General features: G+C 35.5%; 2 protein-coding genes across 3 annotated transcripts; one reads left to right on the top strand and one right to left on the bottom strand.

Moving 5' to 3' along the window:
• Window positions 1–2,016: 2,016 nt before the first annotated feature.
• LOC115695275 (uncharacterized) lies at window positions 2,017–3,552 on the bottom strand. Its single transcript, XM_030622352.1, has 2 exons — window positions 3,459–3,552; window positions 2,017–2,585 (listed from the first exon to the last, which is right to left on the bottom strand). The coding sequence occupies exons 1-2, from the start codon at window positions 3,550–3,552 to the stop codon at window positions 2,017–2,019; spliced, it is 663 nt and encodes a 220-aa protein (XP_030478212.1).
• A 1,941-nt stretch (window positions 3,553–5,493) lies between these two features.
• On the top strand, window positions 5,494–11,605 carry LOC115695635 (pentatricopeptide repeat-containing protein At5g57250, mitochondrial). 2 transcript variants are annotated; one of them, XM_030622688.2, is made up of 6 exons: window positions 5,494–9,016; window positions 9,298–9,407; window positions 9,499–9,575; window positions 10,195–10,452; window positions 10,835–10,918; window positions 11,214–11,605. In XM_030622688.2, the coding sequence occupies exon 1, from the start codon at window positions 5,685–5,687 to the stop codon at window positions 8,922–8,924; it is 3,240 nt and encodes a 1,079-aa protein (XP_030478548.1). In that variant the 5' UTR covers window positions 5,494–5,684; the 3' UTR covers window positions 8,925–9,016; window positions 9,298–9,407; window positions 9,499–9,575; window positions 10,195–10,452; window positions 10,835–10,918; window positions 11,214–11,605. The 2 variants fall into 2 exon arrangements, with proteins under 2 accessions (XP_030478548.1, XP_030478547.1); XM_030622687.2 differs by having other exon boundaries at window positions 10,835–11,605.
• Window positions 11,606–15,076: the final 3,471 nt, after the last annotated feature.

The raw sequence follows: 15,076 nt of genomic DNA, 5'->3' as shown, positions 1-15,076 counted from the left end.
AGTAGCAAGGTGGAAACCACTTTTAACCTTGTATACACCAGCAGTTGTATGGTGCCATATAAGCCTATCAACACCTGCAAAAAAGTTTAGAGGAATTGAAAGGATTCTGTCTATATCAATCTCCTTGAAGTGAGCTTCCAACAATGTCGAGTTCCATTCTCTTGTCTCTGTTATGTAGTATGAAACTGGCAGGTTTGAGGATCCTGAATAAGAGACTGGTTTGTGTTGAACATGGCCAGGTATCCATGGTGATGTCCCAGCATTAATATGCATTCCATTCCCAACTTTATATCGAAGGCCTTTGAGCAACAATTCACAACCCCAATAGATTCCTTGCCAAGTAAGAGAAGGGGAATGGCCAATGATTGAGTCCAAAAAAGATGTATTGGAAAAGTATCTGTATTGAATTAAACTGATGAGAAGAGAGTTTGGCATTTCAAAGATGCGCCATGCTTGTTTAGCCAATAATGCATGATTAAAATGTATGAAAGAATGAAACCCCATACCACCTTTAAACTTTTATTTGCACAACAAATTCCAACTTTCCCAATGTATTTTGTTACCATTTTTATTTGATCCCCACCAAAAATTAGCCATCATCGATTCAATTTGGTGACAAAACTTTTGTGGTAATCTGAAGCAGCTCATAGCATATGTGGGTATAGATTGAATCACCACCTTCAAAAGAACCTCCTTCCCTCCAATTGAAAACAGTTTTTCCTTCCAAGCATTAAGCAATTTCCATATTCGTTCTTTTATGGAACTGAACATTTCTTTTTTATCTCTTCCAGAATAAGTTGGTAGCCCAAGATATCTTTCATGACAATCGCTAATAGGCATGTTCAATGTTCCTTGAAAAAATTGTTGAGTTGCGATTGGTGTGTTTGGTGAGAAAGACATAACCGACTTTTGAGTGTTAAGTAGCTGACCAAATACACGGTTATAGATATGTAGAACACGCTGAATAGCTATGGCAGACGAGTTGGAAGCATGGCAGAACAAGAGGCTATCATCCGCTAACAACAAGTGTGTAATTGGTGGGGCTTGCCGTGTGAGACAAAATCCTTGAAGATTACCTGAAGATTCTTCATGATTCAACAAGCGGGATAAACCTTTAGAACACATCAGAAATAAATAGGGAGATAAAGGATCCCCCTGTCGAAGACCTCTACTTGGAATAACATTCCCAACCATTTCATCGTTTGAAGAGAATGAAAAACTCGTTGAAGAGAGGCATTTCATGATGAGAGAAATCCAACAAGCATCGACACCCCTCTTAGCCATCACCGCTTTAATATAGCTCCATTCGACACGATCAAATGCCTTGCTCACATCTAACTTGAGAGCTGAATAACCTTTCCTTCACTGAGTTTTATGTTTGAGATGATGGACTAACTCAAAAGCAATCAAGATATTATCTGTGATGAGACGGTCGGAAAGGAATGCACTTTGAGTTTCAAAAATAATAGAAGGAAGAACATCTTTGAACCTGAGTACCAACACTTTCGAGATGAGTTTGTAGATAACATTGTAAAGACTTATTGGCCTATAGTCACTCATACCAGCATGATTATTGATTTTAGGAATTAAAGTGATGATGTATTTATTAATTAAATCCATATCTTGTCCATTGTTAAGAACTCCCAAAATCACATCCGTAACAAAAGGCCCAATTATCTCTCAATATTGTTGATAAAACATGGCTGACATTCCATCACTACCAGGACTTTTATTCGAACTCATTATTTTCAAAGCTTAATATATCTCATATGGTGTAAATGGCTGTGTAAGTTGCAACTTCGTGGGAGCAGTAACTGTTGTTGGAATGGTGTCAATGGTGTGGTTGAGAGAGCTTGTGTCAATTGTGGAAGTAGTAAAGAGTTCTTGAAAATAGGAAGTGATAATAGTTGTCATTTCCTCCTTAGAATTGTGAGTAATACATGCTGAATTTGTGAGTGATTTAATGGTGTTATTTTGCTTCCTTGAAGTAGCATGAGCATGAAAGAACTTTGTATTTTAATCTCCACTTTGCATCCAATCTATCCTTGATCTTTGTTGCCAATAGATCTCTTCTTGTGCAAGTAAATCATCCAAAATTGACTTTGATTTTCTTAAACCTGTCATTGTTTGTTGTGTCCTGGTGGCAGAATTATTGAGTGCAGCAATATCTTCAGGAACTTTGGAAATCTGTTGCTTCATGTTCCCAAACTTGTGAGCATGCCAATGTTGTAAGGAAGTTGTACAATCTTGCATGTTATCAAGAAAAAGATCAATACTTGTTGTTGCACATTGTGCGCTCCAATTCTGTTGAATGATAGCAGCAGCTTCATCATCATTAAGGCACATCTTTTCAAATCTGAATTGTGTTTTCCTTAGTACATGATCAGGTTGTTGGTTTATTTGTTGAACCATAACTGATATAGCACGATGGTCAGACCTGTAGAAATCCAAATGGGAAGTTGTAATTTGCTCGAAACTTGTTAGCCAATTATCATTGACAAAACACCAATCTAATCTCTCCTTAATTGTGTCTGCCTTATGTCTGTTCTTAACCCAAGTGAAAGGATCTCCAATGTAAGGCAACTCTGTCAAAGAGCAAAAATATAATGTGTTACGAAAGTCATCCATTTGAGATTCACATCGTAATGCACCACCTTGCTTATTATTGTTGGAAAGTATCTCATTAAAATCACCAATCACAAGCCAAGGTAAAAGAGGGGCAACATCTCGCAGCCTCTTTAAAGTCAACCAAGAGTGACAACGATTGCCTCGTTTCGAAGAGCCATAGAAAGCAGTTTAGTGGAAAGTAGGACCATTGCCAAAAGCAAGATAGCAGTCAAACAAATTAAAATTAAAATTCAACAGAGTTATAGTCACATCATCTTTCCATAATAAAAGTAAACCATCACCTAAACCTACTCTAGCGACTTCAAGTCCATTATTAAAATTTAAAGCTTGTCTAAAATGAGAAATTACAATAGGACATTGTTTAGTATAATAAATAATACATGAGGAGATCGCTTCTTGACAAGCACGAAGATGATGGAATGCGCTCGGATTCCCCAGACCCCGCGCATTCCAACTGACGATTTTCATGATTGATTGCGGGGCTGAGTCTTAGCCACCACAGATTTGTCAAAAAAAAAACCAGATTGATCCATTTCAGAATTGGAAGTGTTCTAGTTTGTTTCCTGTCCAGTAGACAAAGTTGGATAGGATTCTGAGTGTTGTGGACCCCTACATCTTTTGAGTATTTTCCTGATCGAGGTGTTCTGAGGAAGTCTCTTTGGCTGTTGATTTGGAGGACAATTTTCTGTATCAATTGTTTGCTGCAATGTTGTGTTAACATTATTAATTGTGATTTGCCTCAATGTTGCGTGTTGGGAGCCAGTCCCACTTGGAGGAGCATTAACAGGGAGGCATGGGCGGGTAGGTTGCAATGGTATTGTTTTTTATACCAATATCTGGCATATAAAGTTCAGTCAAGTCATCAACATCTGGAATTTCCATTGCTGGTGTGGGACAGTGTGATGCTGAGATTGGTGAGGCCATATTAGTGGACAACATTCCAATTGAATGGTTGGTAGGATTATTTAGCAATGTTGGTGCGAACATAAAATTTTTGGTAGTTGACTTTAATAGTGGCATTATTCTGAACATTCCTTGTGGACCAAACAAAGTCAAGTGAAGTAGCAGCAATCCTAACCGTGGGTAAGGGGTTATTCGTGACTGGTACTAAACTGGAGTGATGTGTTTCAGAATTGGTATTTTGTTGTTGATCAGATGATTATCCTGGTAATAGTGGCCAAGGGTGAGAAGCTTGTCTGTTGGAGAGGTTTGGAATTGCAGCAGTAAAGGATTTTTGAGCCAAACGCGTAAGTAGAGGCCAAGCATTTCCTTTCGAAAAATTAGTTCTGTACCTGTCATAACTATTATTTGGTAGAGCAACCCCTTTCAATTAAGGTCCATAAAGTAGATCAGGCTCTATTCCATTATCGATTTTTTCCATCGATACTATGCATTTCTGGTATAGATGACCAAGCCTACCACATTCCATGCACCATTCGGGGAGTCTTTCATAACGAAATTCCACCCAAAATTTATCACGAACTTGTTGGAGTCTAATGTTTCGACCCTTGAGCAGAGGCTTAGTGATATCCATTTTGACGCGAAATCTTAAGAATGGACTCCAAACTTCTTCCACCGAATCATCATGGACTTCTAGAAATTCTCCAATGATGTTTCCCAATGCTTTTACCAACGATTTAGACTTACTAAGAAAAGGAAGTCTATAGCATTGGACCCAAAACGGAGAGTAGATGAGATCATCTGGCGAGACATTTTGTAAAGCACTTGGTGTGTACAACACAATGCGATGATTTTGAAAATGAAAAAGCTCCTTAAGAAGAACCCTCTGTTTGTCTCCTTCGCATCCAAAGGTTAGAACAAAGAGATCAGGAGGTTTTTCAGTGATTTTAGTGTGAAATCTGCCATTCCAATGAACCTTCATCTATTTTTGCAAAGTAGAAAGAAAAACTATTTTTGTTGTAAGAATTTGTGCAACCAGAACATTATCAATACTAGTAGTTAAGTTGTCTTGATCATCATCCAAAATCAGTGTTGAGTCGTCCTCATCAGTGAGGATCATCGTTCTTTTCATCTTATTAGTTGATGGATTCATAATTCAAATGGGGGGAATTCAGTGATTGATAAGAAAAGAGAAGATGCAAGTGCGTGGGGCGGTTAAGGGAAGTAACATGAATGATCAGGAAGAAAAGAAGAAAAAAACCAAAAAGTGGTACAAAATAACCGCCTTAGAGCATTCTAACGGCAGACGCTCTATTTTACAATAAAGTTAAACCAACAACAAAAAAGAAAGATCAAATTAAAAAGTAAATTGCGGTATTAGTAATGACTAACGTTATTTGTGCAATTTAATTGTAAAATAGTAAATATCCCTAAAAAAAAGTTGAGAGAGGGTCATTTAGCTTAAATTCTCGGTTTGTCCCGGGCAGTCTCCCTCTGCTAACTTCATCGTCCTTCTTCACTCTTCTCTTCTGATACACTTTTCTTTTGAATGCAAAATGGAATTTTATTAATTTGCTAAATCAGTCAAATGACAAGACTGTAATTCAGTAGGAACATCTCTCCCACTAAAAACTCGATCTAGAAAAGAATATGATGCTCTAGCAAAGCTGTGCGCAGTCATATTAGCAGATCGTTTAATGAAAAACAAAGAAACATTGTTTAAAATAGATAGAAGCTATCGACAGTCCATCACCACTCCCTCAAGAGGTGAAACCATGGTGATGTTACTTCGAATAGCTTAGACAATTGAGAGACAATCGAACTCGAGTTGAACATTATGATATTCATGATCCTTGATCCAACTTAACGCCTCTTTAATATCTAAAGCTTCAGCTATATTTGGTGCCATTGTACCCCTGTGATAGACTGCTTTGGCCTCCACCAAATACGGGTTGTGATCCTTTGCACCAACCCGAAACCATAAACTGTGGTCAAAAGTTGCTACATTCTGTAAAATAGTAAATTTCCCTAAAAGAAAAAGTTGAGAGAGGGTCATTTAGCTTACATCGCCGGTTTGTCCCGGGCAGTCTCCCTCGGCTAACTTCATCGTCCTTCTTTACTCTTCTCTTCTTCTGACACACTTAATCTTGGACCAAATGTTAACCTTTCTTCGCTACAAACTTCACCATTCTTCTTTTTCCTCTTCTTGTATTCCTTCCTCAAAACTCCAACCTCTTCAGACTTTACTCAAAAGAGGGTTCACTCCCACCGTCGAATCCATTAATCAATTTCTCATCTTCCTATCCCAATCTCGTAAACTCAATTTAATCATCCACTTTTTCTCTCAATTGAGCTCCAACCAAATTAAGGGAAACTCCCATACAAATTCCATTTTTACACGCGCTCTTCTAAAATTGCGGAGGTTTGAAGAAGCAGAGCAGTTCCTGAGGACCCAAATGTTAGAAAGTTTCAATTCTTCGACAAATACCCTGTGGGACTCTCTCATCCGTGGCCTATGCATTGATCACGAGGACCCAGAAAGAGCATTGTTGGTGTTACGGGATTGCTTGAAAAACAGAGGTATTTTGCCTTCTTCTTTCACATTTTGTTCATTGATTTACCGATTTAGCTCCCGTGGTGATATGAGCAAGGCGATTGAGGTCTTGGAGTTTATGACAGATGTGAAATACCCTTTTGACAATTTTGTCTGTAGTTCGGTTATGGCTGGTTTTTGTAGAATAGGGAAGCCGGAATTCGCAGTGAGATTTTTTGAGAATGCTACAAATTCTGGAGCTTTGCAGCCTAATGTAGTGACTTATACCACTTTAGTAGATGCTCTTTGTAAAATGGGTAAAGTTAATGAGGTTTGTGATTTAGTATATAGGATGGAGAAGGAAGGAGTGGCATTTGATGCTGTTTTTTATAGTAGTTGGATTTGTGGGTTTATTTCAGAAGGGGTTTTATTGGAGGTATTTCAGAAGAACAGGCAAATGGTGCAAAAGGGAATAATTCCAGATACAGTTAGTTACACTGTACTGATAGATGCTTTTTCGAAATTAGGAGATGTGGAGAAGGCAATTGGTTTTCTTGAGAAGATGAGGAGTGGTGGACTCCAGCCTACTTTGATTACGTTTACTGCCATTATGTTGGGATTTTGTAACAAAGGTAAATTAGAGGAGGCGTTTGATGTTTTGAAAATTGTCGATGATTTGGGGATTAAAGCGGATGAATTCATGTATGCAACTTTGATTAATGGTACTTGCAGGATTGGAGATTTCGATCGTGTTTTCCATCTACTTAATGAGATGGAGAAGATAGGGATCAGTCCAAGCATTATTACTTACAACACCTTGATTAATGGATTGTGCAAGTTTGGAAGGACAACTGAGGCAGATAATGTTTCCAAGAGTATATCGGGAGATTCAATAACTTACACTACACTATTACATGCGTACATGATTGAAGAAAATTTCAGTGGGATATTGGAGACAAAAAAAAGATTTGAAGAAGAAGGTGTCTGTATGGATGTTGTTATGTGCAATGTACTTATCAAGGCTTTGTTTATGGTGGGAGCATTTGAAGATGCGTATATGGTTTACAAGGGAATGCAAGAAAAGGATTTGTTTGCTGATTCTGTTACATATTGTACCTTGATTCAGGGATATTGTAAAGTAGGAAGAATTGATGAGGCAGTAGAAATATTTGATGAGTTTAGGAGCACGGCAATTTCTTCAGTTGCCTGCTATAATTGTCTTATCAGTGAACTCTGCAGTCGGGGTGTAGTTGATATGGCCACTAAGGTGTTTATTGAACTCAATGAGAAGAATCTGCCATTGGATGCAGGTATATGTACAATGTTAATTAAAGAAATCATAGAAAGGAATGGAGCAGAAAAGATTTCAAATTTACTTTACAGGATGGAGAACATGGGTTCAGATGTGTATGATATTTTATGCGACACTGTGATCAGTGTCCTGTGCAAGAGATGTTATCCTGAGGCTGCACTTGAAGTGTTCACAATAATGAAAAGGAAAGGATTAACTTTAACAAGCAAATCTTACTATTTACTTATAAAAGGGCTACTTGTAGTTGGAAATAAGGAGATAATTTTAGCTCTTTTAAATAGCTTTTTGAAAGAATATGGTGTTAGTGAACCTCGGGTTAACAAAGTTTTAGCGCATTATCTATGTCTGAAAGATGTTGATATTGCCCTTTTATTTTTAGAAAAAACAAAATACAATTGTGCAACTATCACTTTGCCACGAATTCTTTTCAAGGAACTTATAAGAGATGGAAGAGTTTTAGATTTGTATCAACTTATAACAGAGGCTCAGAACAATCTACCTGCAATGGATATCTTTGATTATACATACGTTGTTAACAACCTATGCAGGGAAGGACATATCAGTGAGGCACTTGATCTTTTTGGTTTTGCTAAGAGAAAGGGGATTACTCTAAATATTGTATCTTACAATTCAGTTATTGGTGCACTATGTCGCCAAGGTTGCCTTGTTGAAGCATTTCGCCTATTTGACTCGTTAGAGAGGATTGATTTATTTCCATCTGAAGTGACATTTGCTATTCTAATTGGTGCTTTATGTAGAGAGGGATTTCTAGAAGATAGCATGCAGTTGTTCAAGAGGATGGTCCTTATGGGCTTTCAACCTAATATCCGTGTGTATAACTCAGTTATTTATGGTTATTGCAAAATTGGTCAAATAGAGGAAGCCCTAAAGCTGCTTTATGATTCTGAGTCCAAAGGCCTTAAGCCTGATGGATTTACAGTTAGTGCACTAATCCATGGTTATTGCCATAATGGTGATATGGAAGGTGCTCTCGAATACCTTTTCGAGTGCAAGAAGAAAGATGTATTACCTGATTTCTTGGGTTTTGTGTATTTGATAAGAGGTCTATGTGCCAAAGGAAGGATGGAAGAAAGCAGGAGTATCATCAGAGAAATGCTTCAAACCCAGTCTATAATCGAGCTGATAAACAAAGTTGACACTGAGGAAGAAACAGAATCTGTAGAAACTATGCTCATCTACTTATGTGAGCAAGGAAGTATAGAAGAAGCACTTACTTTGCTTAATGAAGTTGCGTCCATACTTTATCCATCTCAGATGTGTAGTACATATTTCAGTGAATCACCTATACAACAACCACATTATGAACGGGATGATTCTGACCTGTCAAAGTCAGTAACTGTCCCTGAAGGAAATGATTTGCTCATTGGATCATTCAGTACAAAGGGAAAGAAAATAGTGAAAGATCATGATCTTTTAGGAAGATATCAGTTTCATAATTTCGACAATTACTACTCGAAAATTGCTTCTCTTTGTTCAAAAGGGGAGCTGCAGAAAGCTAGTAATTTAGCAAAGGAAATACTTGCAAAGTAAGAAGACTAATAGTAGAATGAGTCTTTGGCTAGTTTAATCAATGGTGGAGCTCCTTTCCCATAATGTGAATTGCTTGTGACTACTTCTTCAAGGTATTTATCACTAATTTATGCGAACTGATTATTTGTTACTCCTTCCTGCATATATTAAACAACAATGTGTACGAGTTCCAACGATGACAAAAATTGTAAACTTATAGCGGATTGATAGTAATTCAGGTAGGATGAAAGTAATGAAGTGTTTACAACTGATTACAGAAACTGGGAATTCGGTATAATGAGTTACTGAAGAAATGTTGCTTTATTTTGTTTAGATAAGGACAAATGCAGACATTGTAATACTAACTGAAAATTTTCTTCTATTTTTCGAACAGAATGAAAGTTTGGTGGTGATAAAGCAGCTCTTTATGATTAAACTGACAGCAGCAGGAGGTATATGCTGTTGTTCTAGTAGAATCCAGTAAAGATAACCAAAGCTGAAGAGGTACGACACATTGGTCCTTCCATCTCAAATATAGTTCTTAAAAGGGGAAAAATAAGTTCTCAATTTGATTTTGCTGTTCAACTTACACCAGCTTGCTACCCGGGTGAAGTTTTACCTGATTCCTATGGGGTATGCTTTGGCCAGAACACACAAACTTTTGTTCCTCAGGTACATTTTGAGCTATTAAATCTGACTTTGTAGCTCTGGTGCTTTTAACTCTGACAAAAATTCCTTTTCTCCAACAATACATCCTGTCTGAGAGAATTTCTGTACCTGCTTTGCTAATTGCTGTGGTAGGCAACTGCATTTTGAAAATGTTTTCTTCCTCTGCTTGTTTTAAATATCTGATTCTTTTCATTACTTTTAATTAACGGTGCTTATAACATAGAACAAGAAGGAAATCATGTTTTGCTTTCTCGACTTGGTTGGATTTATGTTTCTTATCATGGTGTCATGATAGCCAACATGATTTCACCTTGTTAGAGGGTATGCATGATAAATAAGAACATAAATTATCTTTTGTGTAAGAAATTTGTTAATAGTTTTTTATAGGGCCTTTTTCACTTATACACTAATAATCATTTTTTTTATTTATTTATATGGTAAAATAAAATTTAATACACAAACACGGTTCTGTGGCAATTATACGACTTCTGAATAATTACACTGAAGAACGTGTTCTGCCCAACTCCATTTTTATCGGGAATACACTTTCTCTTAATCTTTTTCCCTTTCTCTAAATTAACTGCTGCATCTCCTTCTTCCCATTCTTCATTGTTGTTGACAGAGTTGTGCAATGGGAAGTGCGGCATCTATGGCGGTTGGAGGCTTTGATTTCGACGACGATAGTCGCTGCTTCCCTTTTAAGCCGATGTCGTGGAGCTGAAATTTCTCGCCCTGGGTCACGTCCATGGCCAAGGCTTACCTCAAGCACATGTCTATCGCTAAGTATGATTTCACTCACCTTGCTAAGTCCTTCCATGGATTTAAAGAGCTCGTCCTGGTTTGCTGCGATGGTTTTGGGACTTATGGCCAATAATTGCAAGTACGTCGTGTTGTTTTATATCATCTTATTCTCATAATTTATTTTCTTTATATTTATATATAGCTATCAATTGGGATATCTTGGTCTTTTTGTTTTAATTAGATATCAAACAGTATCTTCCATATGTTTTGTTCTCTTGCGGTGCTTCTCCTCTTTTGCTTGTCAGTTGTGTTTGTTTTGTGTGGAGTGTGTTTCATGTAATATGCTCATACAATTAATGAACTGGGAATAAAACTGTATCGTTCAATAGCTTTTACTTAGTGAATTTGTTGTTTCCTGAAAAGAAAAAAGATTGACATTGTTCATTTCTTTCTATTTTAAAATCGAGCCACTATTAATGTCCTCACTACTAGAAAGTTTATAATTATTGGTATTGTTTCAGGCTGTAAGAAAAGCGAAGTTGGGATATGATCCTCTGGAAGTGAATCATGAGGATATGGTTCGTGACGCAATGGAAAACCCTCAAGTAAGAGTTAAGTGGTGGTTTTTTTTTTTTTTTTTTTTTTTTTTTTTTTTTTGTGTGTGTTGTTCCATTACACAATCTCTAGTGATTGTTGGTATTTTCTTATCATTATCGTTTTCTTTCAATCCATTTGTCTTGAATAAGAGATTTTAGTTTAGATTTTTGGCTGTCTTTTCTTTCAAATGTTCTCTCAGACAATAAGTGATGGATTTGCTTACTTAGATTTTGAGCCTTTGGTTCCTCTTTTCTATATTTCAACTCTGATCTTAAAACTCTAACTGTGATCTTTTTGCATAAGGAATCTGCCCCAGTTGCTTTTTAGATTTTTGGGGAATGGATATTGAAGCCATTCAGTTTTGGATCTAAAGGCTGATGCTAATCTAAATGTAACTAATATGTTGGGGGAGGGAGGTTTTGGACCTGTACGTAAGGTATTTAGTTTTATTAATCAATTTCATAACAACTTGTAGGCTAAACATTTTCATTTGTTGATCAGCCCAGCTGAGATACTTTGGGATAAAATCAGATTGTGAACTGCGACTTGGGTTTATAGAACAAAACATTTCGAGGACCTCTCTTTCCTAGATTTGTGTCGAGAGTGGAATACACTGATGTAGTAGATCTAGAAGAGAGTTTTTCCTTTTTTGTATGTCTTTTATTGATATGGGCATTTCTCTATGTCGTCTTTTAGTTTGTTTACCGGTTTTTCCTCTGCCAAGTGAGGATATTAATACCTTAAGAATAATTAGCAAATTTATTCCCTGAACTTATGTCACTACCGACTTGTGGCCCTTAAAATATACGGGTTGTTAAAAAATCTTCTTTATATATTAACACTATATTAATGTCCCCCTTTTGTTAGGTTTTGACACCCGCTTATTTGCTGATGTAATATAAGAGTGAAGGTTAAAATTGTAATTGACAATAGCTTGGATGGAAAAATAAACCCTTTTTTTTTTCCATTTATTTATTTATTTTTGAAATAACAAAAAAGAAACAAAATAAAATAAAATGCCCTTTATTGAATAAAAACCAAATATAAGAAGAATTTTATCGTAAGTTTTTAAAGTCAGTAAGAATAGAACAAACACTTATAGATTTATATTCAACTTTGTTCTTCCAAAAAAAAAAACATAGATTTATTAAGATAAAGAAAAAAGACAAAAACACGCTAGATTTAGGACATCTGTTTGAGAAATTTGGGTGCAAAAACTGTGAATAGAGGAGAAAAGGGTTTCCACATTGAGAAAGAAGATGGGTACCCGAAGAATGATCGTTATCGATACCTCCTTTTACGATAAGTTTTCTGGGTTTTTTTCTTCCATTTTGAAACAATAGTTTGCCAAAAATTGCTTTTTAAGGAGGGAGACCAAGTACATATAACATTGAGTTGAAATGTCAAAAGTATCCTCATAACTCTTAAGAGTGCAAATTCTCTTTACTTTTTAGTCTTTCTTTGTTTTCTATAATAAATAAAGAAAAGCTTGTTGGTCTGGTTCGTTAAAGCCATTTTGTAGCCAAACAGTAGTTATGGCGAATTCACGAGCCCACGAAAACAATGGTTGAGATTTCATTGATCAATCAATGTAAATGAAATATTTACATTCAATTAAATATTAATATTTTGAAGTTTTAAAAAAATTTATTAATATTTTGGAGAATAACTCTTAAAACCACTTAATAATAACTTACATATCAAATTATTTGTATCTGTAAGTAAATCTATGTATAAATATAGCACATATATTTTAATCATCTCGCCAAATAATAATTAACTACTAAACACATCTATATTACAGGAGACACATCTATATTACAGGAGACAGGCGGAGAAGAAGATGACATAAGAAATTAGGGTTTTTTTTTATTTAATTTCTAATAATTTTTTTTTGTTTGGTAAGAGTATTTAATATTGCAATAAATTTTTAACTATCATCAAATTATTTTGCCACTATGTCACATCATCAAATAAATAGGTATTTGTTAAAAAAAATTAACAGAATGGAGACCTTAATATAATGCTAATATTGTTGGGTTTTATGCCCTAAATAAAACTCATTTCAATATAATCAGATTTACTTATTAATATAGATCAGAAATAACATTTAATGTTGCATGGTTCACATGATTTATTTCATGATTATATGTACGTAATGTATAAATTCATCTGGAACCTTTTTCACATACTTGATCCTGTTTATTGTGCTGTCAACACATTGGAAAGTAAACATGACTATGTGAATAAAGATTCCTAGATTTATCAGACATAGGATTTTACTGATATGATAATCTACAACAGAGTTTACTTGCATTTGAAGAAATGCTATGTTCTTTCCAGAGCATTGGTTAAAGTAAAGCTCAGGTTGGATGCATAGAGTATGCATCGGAAGGGACCGATATTGAACTTGACTTAGATTTATTAAACTTACCGTAATATCTATGCAAGTCAATATCGCCTAGTTGATCCTGGATCAAATGATCTTAATCCTGTTATGATTATGGTCAATCTCAAGAGGCTATTCGTGTTCTTTGATTTGTTAGTTAAGCCTACTTTTGGGTCAGGGTGATATGTACATTTTGGGAACACGGTAGTGCAATTGAGTGGGAGCGCTATCATAAACATGGAATCTATAGCTTCCATCTGGCGAATAGTAAGTAAAGGATGATCTCCTTCGAGCTTGACCAAACGAAAATAAATGGTGGAGATCTCATTTCACATAAGCTGAAATATCATTTATACGGGGTTAAGTGTTTTAAGGATTAAATACATTGTAGGGTGTAACGGTAATCTAATCCCTTTACATTGTAGATCATTCATATGGAAGATCATTGATCAAATTAGGATTATAACAATGGATAACTAATGATGTGTCTATATGGTGGAACATATAGAGCATTCTATATACTGAGAGTGCAATTCTAAGTTTTATGCGTGGATTCAACGAGGAATTAATAAGTCAGTGAATTTAGGTTATAAATTCTTGATCTACTTATTGGAAGCTCGGTTATATATACCCATGGTCCCCGCACTAGTTGAGATAATATTGCTTGTAAGATTCATATAATTGGTTTTGATTAATCAATTATAATTCTCAAATTAGACTATGTCTATTTGTGAATTTTTCACTAAGTAAGGGCGAAATTGTTAAGAAAGAGTTTTAGGGGCATATTTGTTAATTATGATACTTTGTATGGTTCAATTAATAAATATGATAAATGACAATATTATTTAATAATTATTTATAGTTATTAAATAGTTAGAATTGACATTTAAATGGTTGAATTAGAAAATTGACATTTTTGAGAAAATCAGATGCAGAAAAGATAAAACTGCAAAATTGCAAAAAGTGAGGCCCAAATCTACATTGCATGGCCGGCCACTTTTGTAGGGTTTTCCCTCTGATATTTTTATTATTTTAATGTCAAATAATTCAAACCAAGTACTAGTGGAATGCTATAAATAGATAGTGAAGGCTTCAGGAAATTTACACTTTTCTTCTGACTTTTCATTCAGAAAAAACTAAGCCTCTCTCTCTCCCTATCTTTGGCCGACCACTCCCTCTCTCTCTTCCTCCTTGAAATTTCGAAATTCTTAGTGTTAGAGTAGTACCCACACAGAGCAAGTGATACCTCAATCATAGTGAGGAAGATCGTGAAGAAACACTTTCAGCAAGAAGGAGTTTCAGCACTAAAGAATCAGAGAAAGAGATATAGGTTCAGATATTGATAATGCTCTGCTACAGAAAGGAATCAAGGGCTAGATATCTGAACGGAAGGAGTCATTATATTCCGCTGCACCCAATGTAAGGTTTACTAAACTTTATATGTGTTTATTTCATCGTTTTAGAAAGTTCATATTTAGGGTGTTAATCAACATACTTGTGAGTAGATCTAAGATCCTGGTAAAATAATTTCCAACAAATATGTTGGGGAAATTTTTTAACAACTAGTATATTTTAGGGTGCACAAGTAGGTAGTAGGTAGTGATATAAGTTCAGGGAAAAATTTGCTAATTATTCACACTATAACGAGAGAAGATCGTAAGACAATGAACTTTTTTCTCTTTTTCAAAAAAGATAACACAATAAAAAAAACTTATTATATGACTTTCCGTACTCAACACTGACATTTAAGGATGGAAGAGTTGTCTCTGTGATTTCT

This window comes from Cannabis sativa, chromosome 6 (assembly GCF_029168945.1).
Source record: "Cannabis sativa cultivar Pink pepper isolate KNU-18-1 chromosome 6, ASM2916894v1, whole genome shotgun sequence".
Taxonomy (NCBI): Eukaryota; Viridiplantae; Streptophyta; class Magnoliopsida; order Rosales; family Cannabaceae; genus Cannabis; species Cannabis sativa.
Note: the sequence above shows the minus strand (reverse complement) of the source record. Positions and strands in the feature narration are given on the sequence as shown.

Bases quoted from the DNA above. Each gene is read 5' to 3' on its own strand.
- LOC115695275 (XM_030622352.1), bottom strand. From the start codon at position 3,552: ATGGCCTCACCAATCTCAGCATCACACTGTCCCACACCAGCAATGGAA. The intron at 2,586-3,458 runs GTATAAAAAACA...GCTCTTTGACAG, and splicing joins ACTTTATATGCCAGATATTG to AGTTGCCTTACATTGGAGAT.
- LOC115695635 (XM_030622688.2), top strand. From the start codon at position 5,685: ATGTTAACCTTTCTTCGCTACAAACTTCACCATTCTTCTTTTTCCTCT.